The following is a 21410-nucleotide window of genomic DNA, read 5'->3' as shown; positions in this document are numbered from 1 at the left end:
CACCTCACCACTATGAGAATTACTTTTGAGTAAATGTGACGACTTCAATAAAGATTTCAGTAATTACACATTACAGTGTGGAATACCCTGTAATATTGACCTCAGTATCTCCAGTGTACAGTGTGAATCCCCCAGTCCAGCAGAGAGCAGCTTCACCCCTGAATCCTGCAGGTCATTGTCACTCAGGTCCAGCTCTCTCAGCTGAGAGGAGTTTGATCTGAGAGCTGAAGCCAGCACTTCACAGCATGTCTCTGTGAGTCTGCAGCTGTCCAGCCTGGAAAAGGAAACGTGTTAAGATATAAATACATACACCACACACAGGTATATCAAATAAAATATCAAAATAAACATTTTTAAGTACAAAAAGACATGCAGCATATAGCTGAAATATCAGTTATTTTGTTGTTTCCTTGTCCTAGTCAGAAACACAAATAGATTTTACTTGACACTCCCCAGCCGAGACGAACCTGCTTTTTAATGACCTTACAGGGTGAGTTACCCTGAGACTCTGTAATATCTGCATAAGTATTTTTATAAAGCTCTGAGCAGCGCTGGGGCTCAGTGATCAGCACTACAGCCGACCCAGGGGTTCTAGGGTATTGGGTTCAGTTCCAGCCTCGGATGTGTGTAAGTGTACATGTTTATGGGGGTTTGAATGTCAAGAAGAGCTCAAGTTATTTTAATTATTATGTTTTATATGACGTTCGAATAGCTGACACCATGACTGAAATCCTTATTTTCTGTTTGCTGTATCTGACAACCTGTTAAATTTCCAAAACACTAATCAGACAATTATCAATCCTGTCAGATAGGGATGAAATAGTGAAACTTTATTAATCTCCCTGGAAAAATACTGCTGTCACCTCTCTGATCTTGCTCTCTCTGACACACACATACAGGTCAGAGCGCAGGGTTGGCCAGCATCCAGCCCCCTGAAGCTGAGGGGTAAGGGCCTTGCTCAAGGGCCCAAAACCAGCATCACTCAGCCGGCCAGGTATTTAAACCAATGACCTTCTGACCACAGACACAGAGTCCAAACCCACTGAACCACACACCACACTAAGAATATTAAAGAAAAATATATACATATCCTGCAGTATCCAGAATGAAAAAGAATTTCTGGGTGGTTTATATAAATACACTCTAATTGTTCTGATAAGATATAAAAGCAGTATCATGAATAACATCTGTTCTTCTTTAGCAACAGACGTATGTAAGATCACTTACAGAGCTCTCCTAGATTTCTTGATCACAGGCAGCAGCCTCTGAAGACCTTCATCTGATCTGATGTATTTCTTCAGATCAAACACATCCAGCTCCTTATCTGACATCAGTAATACAAAGGCCAGAGCTGACCACTGTGCAGGTGAGAGGTCTGCTGCTGAAAGGCTTCCTGAACTCAGGTATCTTTGTACTTCCTCTACTAGAGAATTGTCACCCAGTTCATTCAGACAGTGGAACAGGTTGATGGTCCTTTCTGCAGATAAATTCTCCTGTATTTTCTCTTTGATGTACTGGGCTGTTTCCTTAATGTTATGTGAGCTGGGTCCTGTCTCTCCCAGTAGTAACAGAGTTCTTTTCTGGCCCAGTAGCCTTTGTAACAGAGTCTTATTGGAGTCTGTTGAGAGGCCCAGGAGGAAGCGGAGGTAGAGGTCCAAGTGTCCATTCTTGCTCTTTAATGCCTGATCCACTGCAGTCTTCAGCAGGTCAGCTGATGAGTTTGACAGAAACACATATAAAGCAGCGAGATACTCCTGGATGCTCAGATGCACAAAGCAGTACACCTTCTCCTGATACAATCCATATTCCTCCTTAAAGACTTCTGTGCACACTCCAGAGTAAACTGAAGCTTCAGTGACATTAATGTTATTCTGTATCAGATCTTGCCCATAAAATATGAGATTGCCTTTCTCAAGGTTGTCAAAAGCCAGTTTACCAAGTTTCAAAAGGAATTTCTTGTTGGTTTCATAGTTTTTCATATACTTGTCATTTTTTAAACTCGCCTGAAAGATCAGGAAGTGTGTGTACATTTCAGTCAGAGTCCTTGGAATTTCTCCCTTGTCAGTCTCACTAAAAAGCCTTTCAAGGACACTGGCTGAAATCCAGCAGAACACAGGTATGTGGCACATGATGAAGAGGCTCCTTGATGATTTCACATGTGTGATAATCCTGCTGGCCAGGCTCTGATCACTAAATCTCTTCCTGAAATACTCCTCCTTCTGGGCATCACTGAACCCTCGTATCTCTGTCACCTGGTGGATGCAGTCAGGAGGTATCTGATTGGCTGCTGCTGGCCGGGAGGTTATCCAGAGGAGAGCAGATGGAAGCAGATTCCCCTTAATGAAGTTAGTCAACAGCACATCCAGTGATGTTTTCTCTGTTACATCAAACCGGCTCTCATTGTTCTGAAAATCTAGAGGAAGGCGACACTCATCCAAACCATCAAAGATGAACAAGACTTTGTACTTAAACAGCTGAGTGGATTCAAGTGATTTCAGTTCTGGGACAAAGTGGTGAAGCAGATCAATCAGACTGTATTCATCCTTGATCAAATTCAGGTCCCGGAAAGGAAGAGCAAATATGAAGTGAATGTCCTGGTTTGCTTTTCCTTCTGCCCAGTCAAGAATAACTTTCTGCACAGAGACTGTTTTCCCGATACCTGCGACCCCTTTTGTGAGTACAGTTCTGATAGGTGTCACACGCCCATGTAAGGGTTTAAATATATCATTGCACTTGACTGTAGTATCTTCTGTTACCCTTTTCTTGGATGCTGTTTCAATCTGTCTCACTTCATGTTCATCATTGACTCCTCCAGCTCCCCCTTCAGTTATGTAGAGTTCTGTGTAAATCTCTTTGAGAAGTGTTGGCTGTCCTTCCTTAGCTTTCCCTTCAAATACACACTCAAATTTCTTCTTCAGGTTACGTTTGATTGTGCGCTGATACTGCGACAGAAGATGCCCTGAAACAAAACAAGAGCTTTTCAAAGAACATTTTTTTACTCATTAAAACCAAATTAAGTCAAATTAAATAAATGATAAACTGAAATGTAATACACATATTTCCATAAATTCTTTTTCTGCAGCAAATCAAACACACACTGAATGAGGTACAGCTCTTACTCTTCTCCAGCATGTCAGCGAGATCATTTTGCTCCATGGACCTCAGGATGTACAGTGTGATCTTCAGAGCTCCCTCTCTACCACAGGTCTTCTGCATCTGACCATCACTGTCCAGGTCATTGTCCTCCTCCAGCTGAGGCTCAGAACATTCTGGGTAATTCTGATCCAGGTACCTTTTGAATTTCATCAGCTCATCCTTCAGAAACGTTTCAGCTTTTTTCTCCAATAACTGAAATGAACAGTTACAGTTTAATTATTATCACTCCTGGCACCGTATCTTTTTATAACTTCATTTGTGAGTTATGCTGCGTTCCATTTCAACTTGTAACTTGGAAATTCGGAGTTCCTAGTGGGAAATATCAACTGAAGTCGGAATTTAATGTTCTCTGAGCTAAATATAAGTGAATGAAGATGAAGGCCATTTAAACTGGGGCACATTAAATACAAGGAGTTATCTGGCTAAAGAAGAAACCCTGCTGTTTGAAACAGGTCCCTATTCAAGCGATTTCAGGTCCCTGGTTTTGCTAAATGTCTTTCTGACTTGCTGTACTGAAACGAGGTTAACTTGGGTGTGATGTCATTCCCAGCTCCGACTTCCGACCTCCGAGGTAAATGGAATGCAGGATTAGTTGTAAATATCATCTCTTTGATAGGATGAACTACTTATTACACATCTGTGGAAGATATATGTCAATTTAGATGAAATTTATGAAAATATACTTCAGTAATAAATGCACACCTTGAAGATGGATTTTAAGTCTTCTATATGTGGATGTGAATTACATCTATTCACTCCGTCCCTGTGAATAAAACACAAATATCCAACCATTATATTTTTATTTAAATAGATGTAACTGCCATCCACATTCTGGGCTTAATTCATTAGGGCGGCTTCCTGACATCAGTTTGCTTATGATAGTATAAGAGAAGCAGTGACATCTAGTGGCAGCACAGAGAGACAGCAGGTAGCAGCCAGGAGAGACGGTTTGGCATGTAGCTCCCAGTCACTCAATGACATTCACTGGTTACTTCTTGTAAACTGTTTAACATGATTTCAAACAGATTTCAACTTAATTACCATAACTATCCAGGGGTGGAAGTTTTTTTGGGGGGGACAACACTGATGTCGACTTTTTTTTTAGCTAAAAAAAAACACATAGATCAAATGTTCTCATCAAACCATTTATATAATTATTTTGATTACAGTAAAATGTATAACAATATACCAATATACAAATTATGCATAATATCGCCCCCCCAACAGCACTCCTGTTTCTCTTTTTTGGCTCCAAAAGCAGGTCGCTTAACCCCAAAGGGATTTGTTCTGTCCCTTGTTTCCAGGGTTAACACTAGACTGCCTGTAATACTCAGGGGCTTCCTGTCTCTAGCTGGGCTGCACCTCAGGTACCCAGCAGGCCCAGGCTCTGGTGTGACCTCTGGCAGCTCCGTAGGATCCTGTCCAGTGTGAGAGAAAAACTGACTAGAGGGATATTTTGTAATCAGCTTTGAAACTGTATCTTTGTGCAACTAATGCAAAAGTACCTGAGTGCTAGGCAGCTGACAGCCAAGAATGTAAGCTTAAGAGAATTAAGAGTTAACCTTAGCGTAGCAATATGTGCTTGAACTTTGTGCTCATTAGATTGAACAGAAATGCAGGATAGAGAACAGAAATGCAGGTTTACAGCATGTTTATCAGACAGAGCAGGAAAATCACAAAAGGCTACAGTGAGTGGGGGCTGCTTGCAGGTGGCCAGACCCATAAATTACAGGCTGTATTATTGTATTCTTTGTTTTTCAAGTTAGCCAGCAAAAAACCACGGACAACTCAAAACTCTCTCCTTTTATTTTTTACTTTTGCATGCTGGTATCTGCATGGTATCATGGGTAATGAAGTTCAACCATATTGTATTATGTTATCATTAAATACAATTCAGTCTAATCAGAAACGAAATAATTATGCATATTAAATCAACAAACATAAATAATATATTATAATTAAACGAACAAACAACTTTATATATATAGTTGCAACAGATTCCCCCCCGATGAACCCTTAGTTCATCATTTAAATCTCCAAATTATATAACAATTGAACTGGTCTTCTCAGTAAGGTTCCAGACGATGTGCGGACTGCACAGGACCGAACTTTCCCATCACGACCAGGAAATAGGTCCTCCACTCTTCCTAGCTTCCAAGTCTGTCTTGGCACGTTGTCATTCCCAAGGAGGACAATATCTCCCACCTTTAACAAAGTAGGTTGCAATGTGTTGGAACAATGGGCTGACTTTAGGCTCAACAGGTAATCCCTTCGCCAGCTGTTCCAGAAAATTGTAAGGAGCCGTTGCCGGTACCGCCATCTCTTTGTAATCTTTTCTCTGTTCAGATTGGCATTCTCAGAGTCAGCCGTAAACTGCTTTGGTGGTAAAGAGGTAAGTCTTTTTCCCACAAGAAAATGGGCTGGCGTCAGTGGCTGTGGTTCATCCAGGTCATTGCTGACAAATGTAAGTGGTCTGGAGTTTAGGATGGCTTCTACCTCTGTCAGAATGGTGGTAAGCTCTTCAAAGTTCAGGGGAAGCACGTCCTAGAACCTTTCTCAGGCAGCTTTTCACTGATCTAACTAGCCTTTCCCAGAAACCACCCCACCAGGCAGCTCTTTCAGCGATGAATCGCCAATGTATACCCCTTTTTGAGAAATGTTCTAAAAGTTGCTGCTCTTTAATTCCTTGCCATAGCTCTTTCAGATCTCTGTCAGCTCGTTTGAAGGTTTTTGCATTATCTGAATAAATCACCTTCCATAGTCCCCTTCTAGCGACAAATCTTTTCAGAGCTAACAGGAAATGTTCTGTTGTTTGACTGGAGACGAGCTCTAAATGTACTGCTCTGGTCACTGCACAAGTGAATAATGCAACACAGGCCTTGTCAAGGGTGCTGCCGCTCTTGACAAACAGTGGCCCAGCAAAATCCAAACCAGTGATTTCAAATGGAGGAGATTCTGTAATTCTGTCACGAGGCAATGGAGCAGTAACCTGTTGCACAGGCTTCACCTTGAATCTTCTGCAGACATTACACCGCGATAGAATACTTTTCACCATCTGTCACCCTCGCAATATCCAGTGTCTTTCTCTTATTTGAACCAGAGTGTCTCGCACACCTGCATGCATCAGGTGTTCATGGTTGTGCTGAACTAACAGTTCACAATATTTGCCTTTAGCAGGCAAGATCCATGGGTGCTGTTGCCTAAAGCTGAAGTCGGATTGCTGCAACCTGCCTCCAACACACAACAATCCATCCTCATCCAAGAACGGCCTTAACTCTCTGATCTTTGTTTAAAGCCATCCCAGTTTCCAAAAGTGACACTTCATTTGCAAAGCTCTGTCGTTGCGTCAACTTTATCCAGAACTTTTCGGCCTCAAACCATTCTTCTGCAGTCAGTTCTCCTTTCCTTTTTGTGGTCAAGCGTGTGTTGTCGGTAAATCTTCTTATCCAGGCTGTTATTCGCAATACTGTCACCAGCTTACTGTGTTTTTGTAGGTCTAATACTGGATCCGTTGTTTCATGCTCTTCACTGCTTAGCTGTACTGTTACATATTCACTTACTTCCAGCTCTTCTCTGACCATGTAATTTTCCACTGAATAGTCATCAGACTCTTTCTCAGGTTCAGATAAGACCAGAAACTCAGGCCCTCTCCACCACAGGTGACTCCGACTCAGGTTCACCACAGTCTGGCCACGGGTGGAGAGATCAGCTGGGTTCTCTTTACCTTTACAGTGAGACCATGATGCAGGGTCCGTCAGGGATTGGATTTCTGTCACTCGGTTGGCAACAAACTGTTTCCACTTATGTGCTGAGCTGTGAATCCAGTGTAGTACGATCATTGAGTCTGTCCACATGTAAAGTTGATAGGTTTCCATTTTAAGCAGATTTATCAAGTTTCTTCCCAGCCGGGCTCCTATCAGTGCTCCCATTAGCTCCTAACGCGGCAATGACAGTTTCTTCAAAGGAGCAACTCTGGATTTAGATGCAACCAGTCTAGCAGCCAGCTTTCTGTCTTTCTGCTCCAACTGTAAGTAGGCGACAGCACTGTACGCCTTTTCACTGGCGTCACAGAACACATGGAGTCTAGATGCACTGCCACTCTGCTCCACTCTTTCTCCATACCAGCGTGGTATAGATATTTGGTGAATCACTGGGAGCTCAGAACACCAGCTAATCCATTGTTGGTTCAGATCAGGTGGAAGTTCTTCATCCCAGTCAAGCCCTCTTTCCCACATCTCTTGAAGCAGACATTTAACTCTTATGGTGAAAGGGGTTAAAAACCCTATGGGATCAAAGATGCTGGCTGAGTGTTGAAGAACACTCCTCTTTGTGCTCTTCCTCATTGGTTTTTTCAACAGAGGTCTTAGATCAAACACAAAGTCATCAGTTTGGGTCCTCCACACTAAGCCAAGTACCTTGAGCACTGTTCCATGGGCCTCTGGTTCTTCAGCTTGGCCAATAGGTGTCTGCTTCCACCTTTCCTTCAGTGCTGTAGAGTTAGTCATCCACTTACACAGGTTCATGCCAGCAGCAGACATGATTTCCTTTGCTCTGTTTGTCACAGAGACTGCCTCTTCGACGTCACCAACACTGGCAATAAAATCATCAACATATAATGACTCTTTAATAAGCTGGGCAATATGAGGCTGTTCTTCATACTGCCGAAGATGCTTTCTCATTGTAGCTGCTAACAAGAATGGACTTGATGACACTCCAAACACCACTCTGGTCATCCTCAACATGCGCAGCTTCTCACCAACATCTTCCTTTGGTGGAGCAGTGAACCACAAAAACCTCACCGCATCTCTGTCCCTTTCTGCAAGAGAGATCTGCAAAAAGGTTTGCTTAATGTCGGCCATAAATGCAATTTCATGCAGTCGGAATCTGATCATTATGCCAAGCAGATCTGGATTTAGGTTTGGACCAGTAGACAGACAGTTATTTAGTGAGGGACAGCCTTCTTCATGCGAAGAGGCGTCAAACACCACTCTTAGCTTTGTTGTCATTTTATCCTCTCGTACCACAGCATGGTGAGGTAAGTAGTATTCGACAGGTGATGTTAAACACTCACCCTGGTTCACTTCTTCAGCAATGCCCTGTTGAAGATTATCCTCTATTACTTCACTGTATCTCTGGAAGATGACTGCATCTGACCGCAACCTCCGTTTCAGTCCTTCAAATCTTTTTCTTGCGATTCTGTAGTTGTCAGGGAGTTCTGGTTTCTCATGCCGCCATGGCAACTCCACTTCATATCGCCCATTCTTAAACTGTGCTGTTTTCTCAAACCTCTGAAGTGCCTTTTCCTCTTCTGGATCACCAGGGTCCAGTCTTGTGATGCCAAGAGATTCTATCTCCCAAAAGGCTTTCAGCTGGCTTGAGATCAGTCTATCCTCTTCAACATGAATATGCATACATGCTGCTTCATTAATGCTTGACATTGTCATTGGTCCCTGCACACACCATCCAAATACACTCTCAAGAGCGACCAGCGAGCCAGTAAGTCTTTCTACGCGGCCTGACACCATGCTCCAGTAATAGTCTGCCCCTATTAGCACTGACAGTTCGACCTCAGCAACGCCATCTTCAGTTACATCGGCCAACTGTAGACCTCTTCCTTTCAATTCATGCTGAATGCGGTCTCCAGGAACCTTCATCACAGCAGTGCACACTTGTGGTATTTCAATTGCTTCAATTTCTATTTTCTGTCCCTTGTCCCAAATGTTCTCCAGAATTACCTTTACAGTATTGCGTTTGGTTGTTACAGGTGCAGCAGTGGCAAATGTAACAAGAGTGAAGGTCTCTTGTCTTATAACAGGTAGCTTCAGAGCTCTCGCCTGCTTTTCACACACAAAACTCCTTTGACTTCCTCCATCTAGCAGGCAGCGTACTAATCTCCGTCCACCTGGACCTACTGCATGAGCCTGGGCAGTCTATAGCAGCACTGTATTCTGGTTCCTTGGTTTCACCTTCATTGAATGTGTAGCAAATGAAGAGACCGCATCTTCTAATTTGTCACTGGTGAGTGGTGTAGACCTTTCATGGGTTCCACATACAGCACTGTGATGTCTCTTTCCACACTGGTCACATGAGGTGTCCTTAACCCTACAGTTTCTGTGCCTCGGTCCAAGACACACAAAACATCTTCCCATCCTTTTAAGTTTTTCTCTTCGATCAGCTACATTGTAGTTAGGACAAAGTTCTGGTTTGTGCTCTACACCATCACAAAATACACAATTTAGCGTCCCCTGGCTGGCAGTGTGCAAAGCAGCAGCTGATGACAGACTCCTTTTATGTTTTAACTCAGTAGTTGCCACAGTCCTTTTAAATGGTGTATGGAGGCAATGACTATCTTTCTCTAAACAACTGCGTTGTTCTCTCCCTGCTCAGGATCTCATTTTGTAGAAATTTCATCACCTCTGAGACTTGCCATTCTTCACTCAAACATCTTTGTCTATTATACAGGAGAGCTATGTCCTCGGGTATTAGCTGCAGCAGGACTGGGCAGAGCAGACTGCCATAAGTCTCTGACACAACCCCTATTGACTCCAAACTACGTATCTGTATCTCACATTCATCATAGAGCTGTCTTAAAGCAGCAATGTCAGATGATTTCTTCACCGGTTTAAGATTCAGCAACTTTGTCATATGAGCATTCACTATAAGGCAGGGCTGTCAAGTTTTGAAGACAGGCAAGAGTGACATTCCACAGGATGCCTTTTCATTGGTTGTTGTGTTGTATTTTACCCAGATACAATAGTACTATTTTCTGATTGGCTATTGTGTAGGCCCTTTTTTTTGATTGGCTGGTAAGTGACAGGCTCAGATGAAAACGTCACTTCCCGTCGTAAACACGCCTCTTATGACGTTGATGTCAGACAAGATTTTGTTGTCCGAGTTGCCCCTGTGACGTAATTTCAACATAGCGGCTTACACACTCAACAGTAATTCTATTTTATAAATCTTTAAAAATGTTTATTTTGTTAAATGTATTAATAGTTACAAATTTAATTGCACGTATTCGATTTAGAGAATACCATATCATGACCGTAAACAGTATCCTAGCATGCAATATCAGATTTTTACCAGACTTGAAGTTGTTAGTGTCTTTGGTTTGTTTGTAGTTTGTTTGCCTATCGAAAAAAGAATATCGCTATGAATGTACTAAAATATTTTATAAAGCTTTTAATGTGGTTTGACTAGTTCGTATTTCTTGTTTGTTTGTCTCTCGGAAAAAATAATCTCACTCCAAATCTGCTAAAATATAAAGCAACAACACAGAGCAGCGTGTTCAAGGAGGCAGCCATGTTTGTTCCGAGATGTGGGTAGCTCGAACGGGAGATTGTCGGACGTCACTCAACTCAGAATTTCCGAGTTCTGAGAGAAAAACGAACGCACCATTAGACTCCAGCGGAGACACGCTTGTTTTATAGTGAGGCGCTACTGTGCCGCGGTCTGGGGAAAAATTGGGCTCTGCGGCATATTAGCCTACAAATTATTTTTCCGCGTGAGAAATACAATGTGTGGCGGGAGTGCGTGACAAAAGACTGAAAAGAGTGACTGTCACTCTCAATGCGTGAAACTTGAGAGCCCTGCTATAAGGTCTTTCTTTCCATATCTCTTTTGTAAAATCTCTAGTGCATGGTCGTAGTTGCTGTCTGATAACATTAGTCCAGTCACTGTTTTGGCTGCAGCGCCGGTAAGGTACGATTTTAAATACGTAAACTTTTCAGTTTTGCATAGCGTCTCTTTTTTATGTATTGCCGTCTCAAATTGATTCCAAAAATCTCTCCATAAACTTAAATCGCCACTAAATCGTTGAATCGTCAATTTAGGTAACTTTACTGATTTCTGGCTTGGCAATCTCCCTGCCTCGCGCCCCCTTAGGCTACTCACGTTCTCTTGAACATTCCGGATCACTCTTTCTGCACGCGTCTTCATCGTAATAACTCGTTCCTTATATTCCTCCGTGTTCATGATTTCTCCTTCCAAATCTTCCGTGGCAGTTCTTTGTTCAATTTCTTTATCCAAATCCATCAGTGCTTCTTAATTGTTTAACAGACAAGTTCGCTATTAACTCACTCAAATGTCCAACATCAGCATTTTCTTGGTTAAGGCCACTTAAAATTAATAAATTGTGTTACGTGCCGTAAGTTTCGGGTACGTGCCGTAAGTTTAGGAGGATGCCTGCAGGTCCTTCGGACGTCCTGCCCACTCGCCGATTGGTCGCCCGCACCCTCGACTCCGCCCTCAGGACCTGACCCCGCCTCCCTTGCCCTCGGAGCCGTTTCCGGTTCACCGGCTGAAGAGTTCGCCGCTTCGTCCCTTCGTCTGCCCGCTACTTGCTTCTCGCCTGCTAGCTCGCTCTCTGTTCGCTTTTGCTTTGTTTGATTGATCGTGTATGACTGTTTTGCCCTTGACTTCCGATTCTCGCCTCGCCCTTATTTGTACTTTCGCCTTTGTTTCTGATTGCTTGATTGGTTTTGGACTTTCGCCTGTGTTTCGACTTCGCCTCTCGGTTTTCCCTTTTGATACCTTTGCCTCGGCTTGGTGTTTCGTGTTTCACTAGGTGTGTAGGGAGTGTCTGCCTTTTTTGGTTTATTCGTTAACGTGGGGATTATTGTTTGTTTGGTCAGGGAGATAGATTTAGGCATTGTTGTTTCGTTTCACCATTTTCTTTGTGTTCACTTAGGTAGCTCAGCTTGGGTTACTCGGTAGATGTGCTTTTGTTTGTTTCTTTGGCCTTTGTCACTCCTGACGTTCGTTACACCTAGTGTTTGTATTGTGTTTGTGAAAAACTATAAAAAAAACTATAAAAAAAAACTCCCTCTGTGTCCCGTGTTCCCTTCTCCTAGCCCTAGTTGTCCTGTCCTCCCCAATCCCTCCTTCCCTTTCACTTTGTTGCGGTCCAACCCTAGACTGGATCGTAACAAAATTGGGGGCTCGTCCTTTCCTTCTTTCCCTTTCGTGCTTGTCTGGCGGATTTTTTTTGTGTGGGGGGGTGTTGTGGTAATTGCAGTAATCGTGATGGCCCAATTCGACCTTGTTGCGTTCACCCTTTACCCCACACTCGAACAATTTGATGTGTGCCGCAAGGATGATCTGCTACAGATAGCAGACTTCTTTAACATTTTGGTTCCCGCTGAGGCTTCCAAGCGGGTTGTTAAGCAAATTCTGCTCGATGAATTGGTTCAGCAAGGTATACTGCCTGAGTTGGGTGGATCCCCTAGTGTTGCTGCCACCCCGGTTCGGATGTCTGCTGTAGCGGAGGCCAGCAGCGACGATCCAGGGAGTGGACACCGCATGGATCTTGGAGATCCCCGCTCAAACAGGGAGGACCTACTGCTGACAATTAAGTTACGGGAGTTAGAGCTTGAGATTAAGAGACAGGAGTACCAGGCTCAGCTACTCCGTGTCCGGGCTATGGAGATGGAGGCTGAGAAGGAGCTGGAGTTACGTCGGATGAGCATGGGCGACCAAAAACCAATGCCTCTTCCGCGTAAGGTACCCACACCAGGTACACCTCCACCCGCAGCTCGCTCCGCCCGAGACCAGGCTGACGCCCAAGACGCTCCTAGACCCCGTCCCCGGTCTCCCTTGAGCTCGCCTGTCTCCCCGGAAATTGGTAGATCGAGCTTTGATGTGAGCCGACACATCGGTCTTGTTCCTGTGTTTCGGGAAAATGAGGTAGACGCCTACTTTTCCATTTTTGAGCGCATTGCTATGACATTGAACTGGCCCAAACACCTTTGGTCACTGTTACTGCAATGTAAGCTTGTGGGTAAGGCACAGGAAGTTTGTTCGGCTCTTGCGTTAGAGCAGAGCCTGGATTACGACATTGTGAAGGCTACTGTGCTTCGCGCTTATGAGTTAGTGCCGGAAGCTTATCGGCAGAACTTTCGAAATCTTCCCAAATCCGCCAGCCAAACATACGTGGAGTTCGCACGCGAGAAAGCCGTCTTGTTTGATAAGTGGTGCGGCGCTAGTGGTGTGTTTACCTTCGACCAGCTTAAGGAACTGGTCCTGTTAGAAGAATTTAAGAACTGTGTTCCTGATCGAGTGGTAGTGTACCTGAATGAGCAAAAGGTCACTTCGCTAACTGAAGCTGCCACCCTCGCTGACGAGTTCGTTTTGACCCACAAAACTGTGTTTACTCCGATTCCTTTGCCACGTAAAACTCGTCCAGTCGTATCCTCCCCCTCGTCAGCATCGTCTCCACCACCCGTGGAGAAACGCGAGTGTTTCTATTGCCACGAAGTGGGCCATATTATATCTGTTTGTCCTGTGTTAAAGCGCAAGGAAGCTCGTTCAGCAGCTAGGAAAGTAAATGTTGCTGCCTGCCCCGACAGTTCTTCGTCCTCCTCCTCTCGCGTTGATGCTGCTTTCGAACCATTTGTATTTACTGGTTCGGTTTCGCTCAGTGAGATGGATGCTCGGCACCCTGTGACCATCCTGCGGGATACGGGAGCCGCTCAGTCCTTCTTGGTGGAAGGGGTTATTCCCCTGTCTGTCAATACGTACTGTGGTACGGATGTGTTAGTGCAGGGAATTGATTTGTGTGTGGCTGGAGTTCCCCTGCACACCGTTTATTTGTGTACTCCCGATTTCTCGGGATACGTGCGAGTAGCTGTCCAGCCCCAGTTACCTGTCCCAGGCATTACGTTTATTCTTGGGAATGACATAGCGGGGAAGAGAATCGTTCCTCTACCCGAAGTCGTTCTGGACCCTGTGCTGTGTGAAAATGATGTAGCGGTGGAACACCCGACGGTGTTTCCTGCGTGTGTGCTTACTCGTGCACAGCGGCGCCAGCTTGCCGACATTGACCTCGAGGACACGTTCTTGTCCGTGCCAGTGTTGGATAAACCTTCGAAGGTTGAGTCTGTGACCCCGGATCCTAATAACTCTGTTACCTCCCCTGAAGTTCCGTTCTGTTTGTTTTCTTATGTTTATTTTGTGGTTTTTGTTGTTTTTTGTTTGGGATCTGTGTATTTTGGTGACCCGTGTGGGTTCACTCTTGTGTGGGGGGGTGTTACGTGCCGTAAGTTTCGGGTACGTGCCGTAAGTTTAGGAGGATGCCTGCAGGTCCTTCGGACGTCCTGCCCACTCGCCGATTGGTCGCCCGCACCCTCGACTCCGCCCTCAGGACCTGACCCCGCCTCCCTTGCCCTCGGAGCCGTTTCCGGTTCACCGGCTGAAGAGTTCGCCGCTTCGTCCCTTCGTCTGCCCGCTACTTGCTTCTCGCCTGCTAGCTCGCTCTCTGTTCGCTTTTGCTTTGTTTGATTGATCGTGTATGACTGTTTTGCCCTTGACTTCCGATTCTCGCCTCGCCCTTATTTGTACTTTCGCCTTTGTTTCTGATTGCTTGATTGGTTTTGGACTTTCGCCTGTGTTTCGACTTCGCCTCTCGGTTTTCCCTTTTGATACCTTTGCCTCGGCTTGGTGTTTCGTGTTTCACTAGGTGTGTAGGGAGTGTCTGCCTTTTTTGGTTTATTCGTTAACGTGGGGATTATTGTTTGTTTGGTCAGGGAGATAGATTTAGGCATTGTTGTTTCGTTTCACCATTTTCTTTGTGTTCACTTAGGTAGCTCAGCTTGGGTTACTCGGTAGATGTGCTTTTGTTTGTTTCTTTGGCCTTTGTCACTCCTGACGTTCGTTACACCTAGTGTTTGTATTGTGTTTGTGAAAAACTATAAAAAAAACTATAAAAAAAGACTCCCTCTGTGTCCCGTGTTCCCTTCTCCTAGCCCTAGTTGTCCTGTCCTCCCCAATCCCTCCTTCCCTTTCACTTTGTTGCGGTCCAACCCTAGACTGGATCGTAACAATTGTTTTACATGGCCGCCCGCCTCAATTTTTCTAATATTTTATATTTTTCAAAAAATCCGTTTTTTTCACCTCAAAAACTGTGGGTGAAAAATCTTGAATGTCAGCCTCGGATTTTTCAATTTGACGCTTCTCGGACAATGGTTTTTATCGTTTGTCAGATTGTGTGTGGGCCCACGGTATTAAAATCTTGGCAGGGCATCAATATACCGAGTAATATTACCCTTCGCGAGCTGTTTGAGAACTTTTCTAGTTTTAGTATATCTCTGTTGCCGTTCATCTTTTTGCTAAAAATATAAAATATTGTAATGAGAGGTGTGTGTGTGTGGAGGGGGGAGGGATTGGCATGGCAAGTTAATTAAGTGGCCACACCTGGGTTGTTAGGGATGTGGGATTAAAAGAGGGGGAATACAGGGTTTGTGAGAGCCGCGCTGAATGAGAGCTTGCGTGTTAGACACAGTACTCGTTGGTTCTGGGAGGGAGGTGCTGCTCGTATGCCGTGTAGGGCTGCCGGCGGCGAAGACAGATAGCGGGCTGCAGGGATAGGTTCCGGTGTGGTAGGGAGAGGAGAGTTAGGACGGGGGAGTTAGGAGTGCATGATCGCTGCTGAGTTTAAAGTGTTGGGTGGAGGTGAATAGCGGCATCCCCATAGTGACGTAGCGGCTGGGGAATTCCCTTTCCGCGTGGTGTCTTTACTTGCGGACCTGTGCGAAGTAATGTTCTTTCCCCGTGGGAGGGTCTTGAGCCTCGGGGGGGGACGCTATGTTTTAATTTTGTCCGTGTATGTTTGTTTGTGTTTTTTAAAGTAAGCAGCGTAGCCGCTAGGAGTCGGGGCGGGACCAGAGAGGTGGTACCGGTTCCGTGACGCTTGCCTGTGCCCGAAGTGTGGGGATTACGGAGTATTGCAGTGCTATTGGTGTGCCGTGCCCTAATAGGGATGTGGTGTGGTGCGGGATTTATTGTGTGGTAACGTGGATTAACACCCGGTTGGAAGGGTTGGTTTGCTACGGGGAGATAGTGGGGCCGGACCCTTTTGTGAACCCAGGTCCGACCTGATCGGTCGCTGTATGAATTGTATTGAATAAAACTTGTTGTAATTGTAGTACAAGTCTTGTGGTGGTCTATTTCTCCCTTACAACCTCCAACGCTATTTTAGGTTCATTACACTGGTGGCAGCGGTGGGATTCCTTGTTTTTTTTTTCCCCTTAGAAACCTAGAATTAGCGTTAAAAATGTTGGAGGCGGAGGATGGTGTACAATCCCCTGATTATGAGGGCGCTGATTGTCCTGTCACGTCTAGAGAGTGTTTTCTTAATCTCCCAGTAGCTTCACCTGCTCGCCCAATATTTATACCGGAAACTTTTACTGGTGTAGGTCGTGAGTGGTCTGACTGGTCGGAGCAATTTGATTTGGCGGCTGATGTAAATCGGTGGAATGAATCTTTGAAGATTAAATTTATGTCTTTACTATTGTCTGGCCGCGCTAGGGATATGTATAGTGGGTTGCCGAGTGAGGCTAAAAATAATTATGTGGTGTTAAAAGCGGCTATGGCAAGGTGTTTTGAACCTTGCGATAGTAGTGATTGGAGTAGGGCTAGTTTTACCGCCCGTCGCCGTATGCATGGGGAGACAGCAAGGGAATTTGGTAATGCCTTACGCAGATTAGCCGCTAGGGCTTACCCCACGGCTGATAATCGGACATGTGATATGTTGGCTAGAGACCAGTTTATTACGCATTTTGCCACAGGTGATTTTCGGGTTAGCCTGCGTAGTGCCAAGCCTAATACGCTGGAAGATGCTATTGAACTTGCTTCTGAAATGGAGTTGCTGAGGAATTTGGAGCAGACTTCTTTGACACCTGACGTTAAAGTGAGGGGAGTGGTGGAGCAGAAATTAAAAAGGGATGAACAAATGGAGGTGGTGTTGGGGGTGGTAGAGGAGTTAAGGCAGGAGGTAAAGTCTCTTCGTATGACAGTGTCTAAGATGCAAGAGGGAATGAAAAGGTCAAACCCCATTAAGCCCCTTGGGGAGTTTGAACAAGATCTACCCCATGCTAGTGCCTTAGTACAGGGCCCCTTAAATCGCAGTGCGAGAGGGTCTGGGTGCTGGGAGTGTGGTTGTAATAGGCATATGCGGCGTGATTGCCCTTATGTGCAGGGAAACGCCAGGGGGCAGGTACCGTAGGCCTACTGCCTGCCCCCAGGCGTATTAGTACATCTGTGGCCTCTGCACGCAACCATGGTGGTTCTGGGTACATCGCAGCGAAAGTAGGTGCGTTAGACTCACTCTTATTAGTGGATAGTGGGGCGACTTTATCAGTTATCCCGAAGCAAATCTGGCTTGATATTACTAAGGGAGGGTCTGATTTGACGGGACATCATGGAGATGTTTCTGCAGCCAATGGTGGGGGAATGGGGATCTTGGGAAAATGGCAAACAGTCTGCCAGTTTGATTCGTTGGCATTAATTGCTGACTTTTTGGTAGCTGATGCGCCTTCGCAGGATATTCTCTTGGGGTTTGACTAGCAGGGTAGGTTGCCTATTAGAGTTATTAATGTAACCAAGGATGCTCTCACTTTAAAAGGGGGGATGAGGGTAGGGACCTTGCATACGGGTATTGAGGTGAGTCGGAAAGCAGAGCATGTAGACTTAGGTGAGGATGAGGGGGATGCTGTTGTGCCATGGACAGTCGATAGACTTATAACATATTTTGGATTGCATCAGAGGGGTTTTGCCTCATCTGATATGACTGGTACAGTATTCATACCTGGTTGCAGAAGAACTTGTCTGTATTTAGTGCTGGAGAGGGAGATTTGGGGAGAACTTGCCGGACGTTGCACAAAATTGATACTGGTGAGGCGAAGCCGGTAAAGCTGCCACCCCGCCATGTCCCCCTCCATTTGCAGGAGGAAGTATCTGGGCACTTAAAGCAGATGCTGGCTAATAACATCATTCAGCCCTCAAATAGCCCTTGGGCGGCGCCAGTGGTTCTGGTACGTAAGCGAGATGGTGGCCTTCGGTTTTGCGTTGATTATTGCAAATTGAATGATGTCACCCGTAAAGATGCGTATCCCTTACCACGAATTGATGATGCGTTAGATAGTTTGAGTAAGGCTTGCTGGTTTTCTACATTGGATTTAGCCAGTGGGTACTGGCAAGTTGAGTTGGATCCAAAAGATAAACATAAGACCGCATTTATCAGTCGTCAGGGCCTTTTCGAATTTAACGTGTTGAGTTTTGGCCTGTGTAATAGTCCAAGTACGTTTCAGCGTCTCATGGATTTAGTGCTGGCGGATCTTCAATGGACTACTTGTTTGGTGTACTTGGATGATATAATAATTTTTGGCCGTACGTTCCAAGAACATCTTGATCGTGTGGATGAGGTTCTGTCTAAATTGCGTCAGGCTAATCTTAAGGTTAAGCCAGCAAAGTGTAATTTGTTTGCCACAGAAGTGCAGTATTTGGGCCATATAATATCGGCTAGGGGTGTGAAAGCTGATCCGGCTAAAGTGGAAGCTGTGCGCCAGTGGCCTGTGCCTAAAAATCAGACAGAGGTGAGGAGTTTTGTGGGTCTGGCCTCTTATTATAGGAGGTTTATTCGGGGATTCGCTGAACTTGCTCGGCCTCTGCATCAGCTGACCGAGAAGGGCAGACTGTTTAAATGGACGGAAGCTTGTCAGACAGCATTTGAACAGCTCAAACTTAGTTTGATGTCTGCACCAGTCCTGTCTTACCCTGACCCAAATAAAACCTTTATATTAGATACGGACGCGAGTGATGCAGGTATTGGGGCGGTACTGTCCCAGGTAGAGGAGGGACGGGAAGGTGTGATAGCATACGCTAGTAGGGCTTTGACTAAACAAGAAAGGAAATATGCAACAACCAAGAAGGAGTTAAGCATGGTTACATTCATAAAATATTTTAAACACTACCTGTTGGGTAAGGAATTTGTCTTACGGACAGATCATAATTCATTAAGATGGTTGCATAATTTCCAAGGTTTAGAGGGGCAGTTGGCTAGGTGGGTAGAGCAGCTAGCCAGCTTTCAGTACAGTGCACCGGCCCGGTCGGGGGCACGCTAATGCGGATGCCCTCTCTAGATTGCCCGCTTTTCTGCCAGTAACCTCAGATTCACCACCAGTTACCCAAAAAAAAGGGGGGGGAGGTGATATGTGCTGTGAAAGAGGTGTGTCCAGAGGCTGTGGTAGGTCAGGAGGAGTGCGATGAGTTGGGGCAGGCTCAGCAAGGAGATGTGGAATTGAAAAAGATTTTTGCTCTAAAAAAGCAGGGGAGGGCAGGTAGTCAGCCTCCAGATGAGCTGCGGAAATATGCACCAGTGTGGGATCAGTTGCAGGTGCAGGGTTCTAGGTTGGTACGATGTCCACCTTTGAATTCGGATGCAGCAAATCAAGTTCAGGTTGTTATCCCCAAGTCTTTGGTGCCAGATATTTTGAGGCAGTTGCATAATGCTACTACTGGGGGTCATTTGGGAGTACAAAAGTTGCAAGCCAAGGTGAAAGATCGGTTTTATTGGCTGTGGTGGTTTGGGGATGTTAAGCGCTGGTGTCGGGAGTGTGTGGATTGTGGGTCCCGGAAAGTGGTGGGGAAACAGGGGTGTGCCCCACTGCAGTCTGTTGTGACCGCTAGGCTATATGAATGGGTATCATTAGACATTTTAGGGCCGCTACCAGTAACCTCAGGGGTACATAAGTACATTGTGGTCATTGGGGATTATTTCTCAAAATGGACTGAGGCATTTCCTCTCCCTAATCAGGAAGCTTCAACTGTGGCCAAGGTCTTGGTGGAGCAGTGGGTCTGTCGCTTTGGGGCCCCTCGCTCTATTCATACAGATCAGGGTCGAAATTTTGAATCAAATCTATTCAAAGAAGTGTGTCAATTGTTGAACATTCAAAAGACTAGGACATCAGCTTACCACCCCCAGTCAGATGGGATGATTGAAAGGTTTAACAGGACATTGTTGTCAATGTTGTCCCTCTTTGTAGAGGAAAACCAGTCCAATTGGGATCTGCTGTTACCTTATGTGATGATGGCTTATAGGAGTAGTATTCACTCCAGTACTGGGTTTACACCATATAAGGTTATTTTTGGGCAAGAGATAGTGTTGCCAGTGGATGTTATGTTGAATCTCAATGGCGGGGAACGGTTTTCCTCTGTAACTGAATATGTGGTTAGACTGTGGGACACATTGTCCACAGTGGTGGAAGCAGTAAAATGTCATCAGGCAAGGGCTTCTGGTAAGCAGAAGGAAGCGTATGACTTCAGAGCGCGAGTCCAGTATTATTCAGAGGGGGAGTTGGTATGGGTCCGGGGGAAGGCTAGAAGAAGGGGTTTATGTCCAAAGTTACAGAGAAGGTTTAAGGGCCCATATAAGGTGGTGGAAAGGATAACAGAGGTGTTGTATCAAGTGGTACCAGTGGAAGGTGGGAATGAGGTGGTGGTGCATTTTAATCGACAAACCTTTTCTCTCTACTGCAACAGAGGCTTCCAACCCGGAGTATAGAGAACGAGTGGTGCCTGTTGGTACCCTGCCGGAGTTGAGGGGTATCCCCCCTGGTGGTGGCTATCTGCAAATACTGCCCTCAGAGGGGAAGGGTGGCGAGATGGAGGCGGTGGTACCAGGGGCAGAAGTGGGGGCAATGGCAGCGAATCAGTCAGAGGCAAGTGCAATTGGACCAGGACAGCAGAGGGAAGGGGACCAGCCTGCCCGAACATGGCGGAGCAGAGCCCGTAAGGACCCTTTACAGCTGCACAGCGATGGGCCTGCTGCTACGTGTCGGGCTAAGGAACAAGAACGGAACGAGGGGGCTCCAGTCCAGAAGACTCGTCTGGGACGTCAGAGGAGGCCACCAGCATGGGCTAAGGACTATGAGATGATGTGACTCGAGGACGAGTCTGTTCTAAGGGTGGGGGGAGTGTAATGAGAGGTGTGTGTGTGTGTGTGTGTGTGTGTGTGTGGAGGGGGGAGGGATTGGCATGGCAAGTTAAGTGGCCACACCTGGGTTGTTAGGGATGTGGGATTAAAAGAGGGGGAATACAGGGTTTGTGAGAGCCGCGCTGAATGAGAGCTTGCGTGTTAGACACCGTACTCATTGGTTCTGGGAGGGAGGTGCCGCTCGTATGCCGTGTAGGGCTGCCGGCGGCGAAGACAGATAGCGGGCTGCAGGGATAGGTTCCGGAGTGGTAGGGAGAGGAGAGTTAGGACGGGGGAGTTAGGAGTGCATGATCGCTGCTGAGTTTAAAGTGTTGGGTGGAGGTGAATAGCGGCATCCCCATAGTGACGTAGCGGCTGGGGAATTCCCTTTCCGCGTGGTCTTTACTTGCGGACCTGTGCGAAGTAATGTTCTTTCCCCGTGGGAGGGTCTTGAGCCTCGGGGGGGACGCTATGTTTTAATTTTGTCCGTGTATGTTTGTTTGTGTTT

General features: G+C 45.7%; 2 protein-coding genes across 2 annotated transcripts in view; one reads left to right on the top strand and one right to left on the bottom strand.

The window, feature by feature from the left end:
• The window catches only part of LOC140588728 (uncharacterized), a 462332-nt gene that overhangs the window by 201000 nt on the left and 239922 nt on the right, over positions 1-21410 (top strand). The gene's annotated exons all lie outside the window — the stretch shown is intronic.
• The window catches only part of LOC140588955 (NACHT, LRR and PYD domains-containing protein 3-like), a 32297-nt gene that overhangs the window by 4569 nt on the left and 6318 nt on the right, over positions 1-21410 (bottom strand). The window contains exons 5-6 of the mRNA XM_072711600.1: positions 1228-2942; positions 101-274 (exon numbers count right to left, since the gene is read on the bottom strand). Coding sequence (XP_072567701.1) covers positions 101-274; positions 1228-2942 — 1889 coding nt within the window. The remainder of the gene's footprint in view (positions 1-100; positions 275-1227; positions 2943-21410) is intronic.

Source organism: Paramormyrops kingsleyae, chromosome 4, assembly GCF_048594095.1.
Source record: "Paramormyrops kingsleyae isolate MSU_618 chromosome 4, PKINGS_0.4, whole genome shotgun sequence".
Classification (NCBI taxonomy): Eukaryota; Metazoa; Chordata; class Actinopteri; order Osteoglossiformes; family Mormyridae; genus Paramormyrops; species Paramormyrops kingsleyae.
Note: the sequence above shows the minus strand (reverse complement) of the source record. Positions and strands in the feature narration are given on the sequence as shown.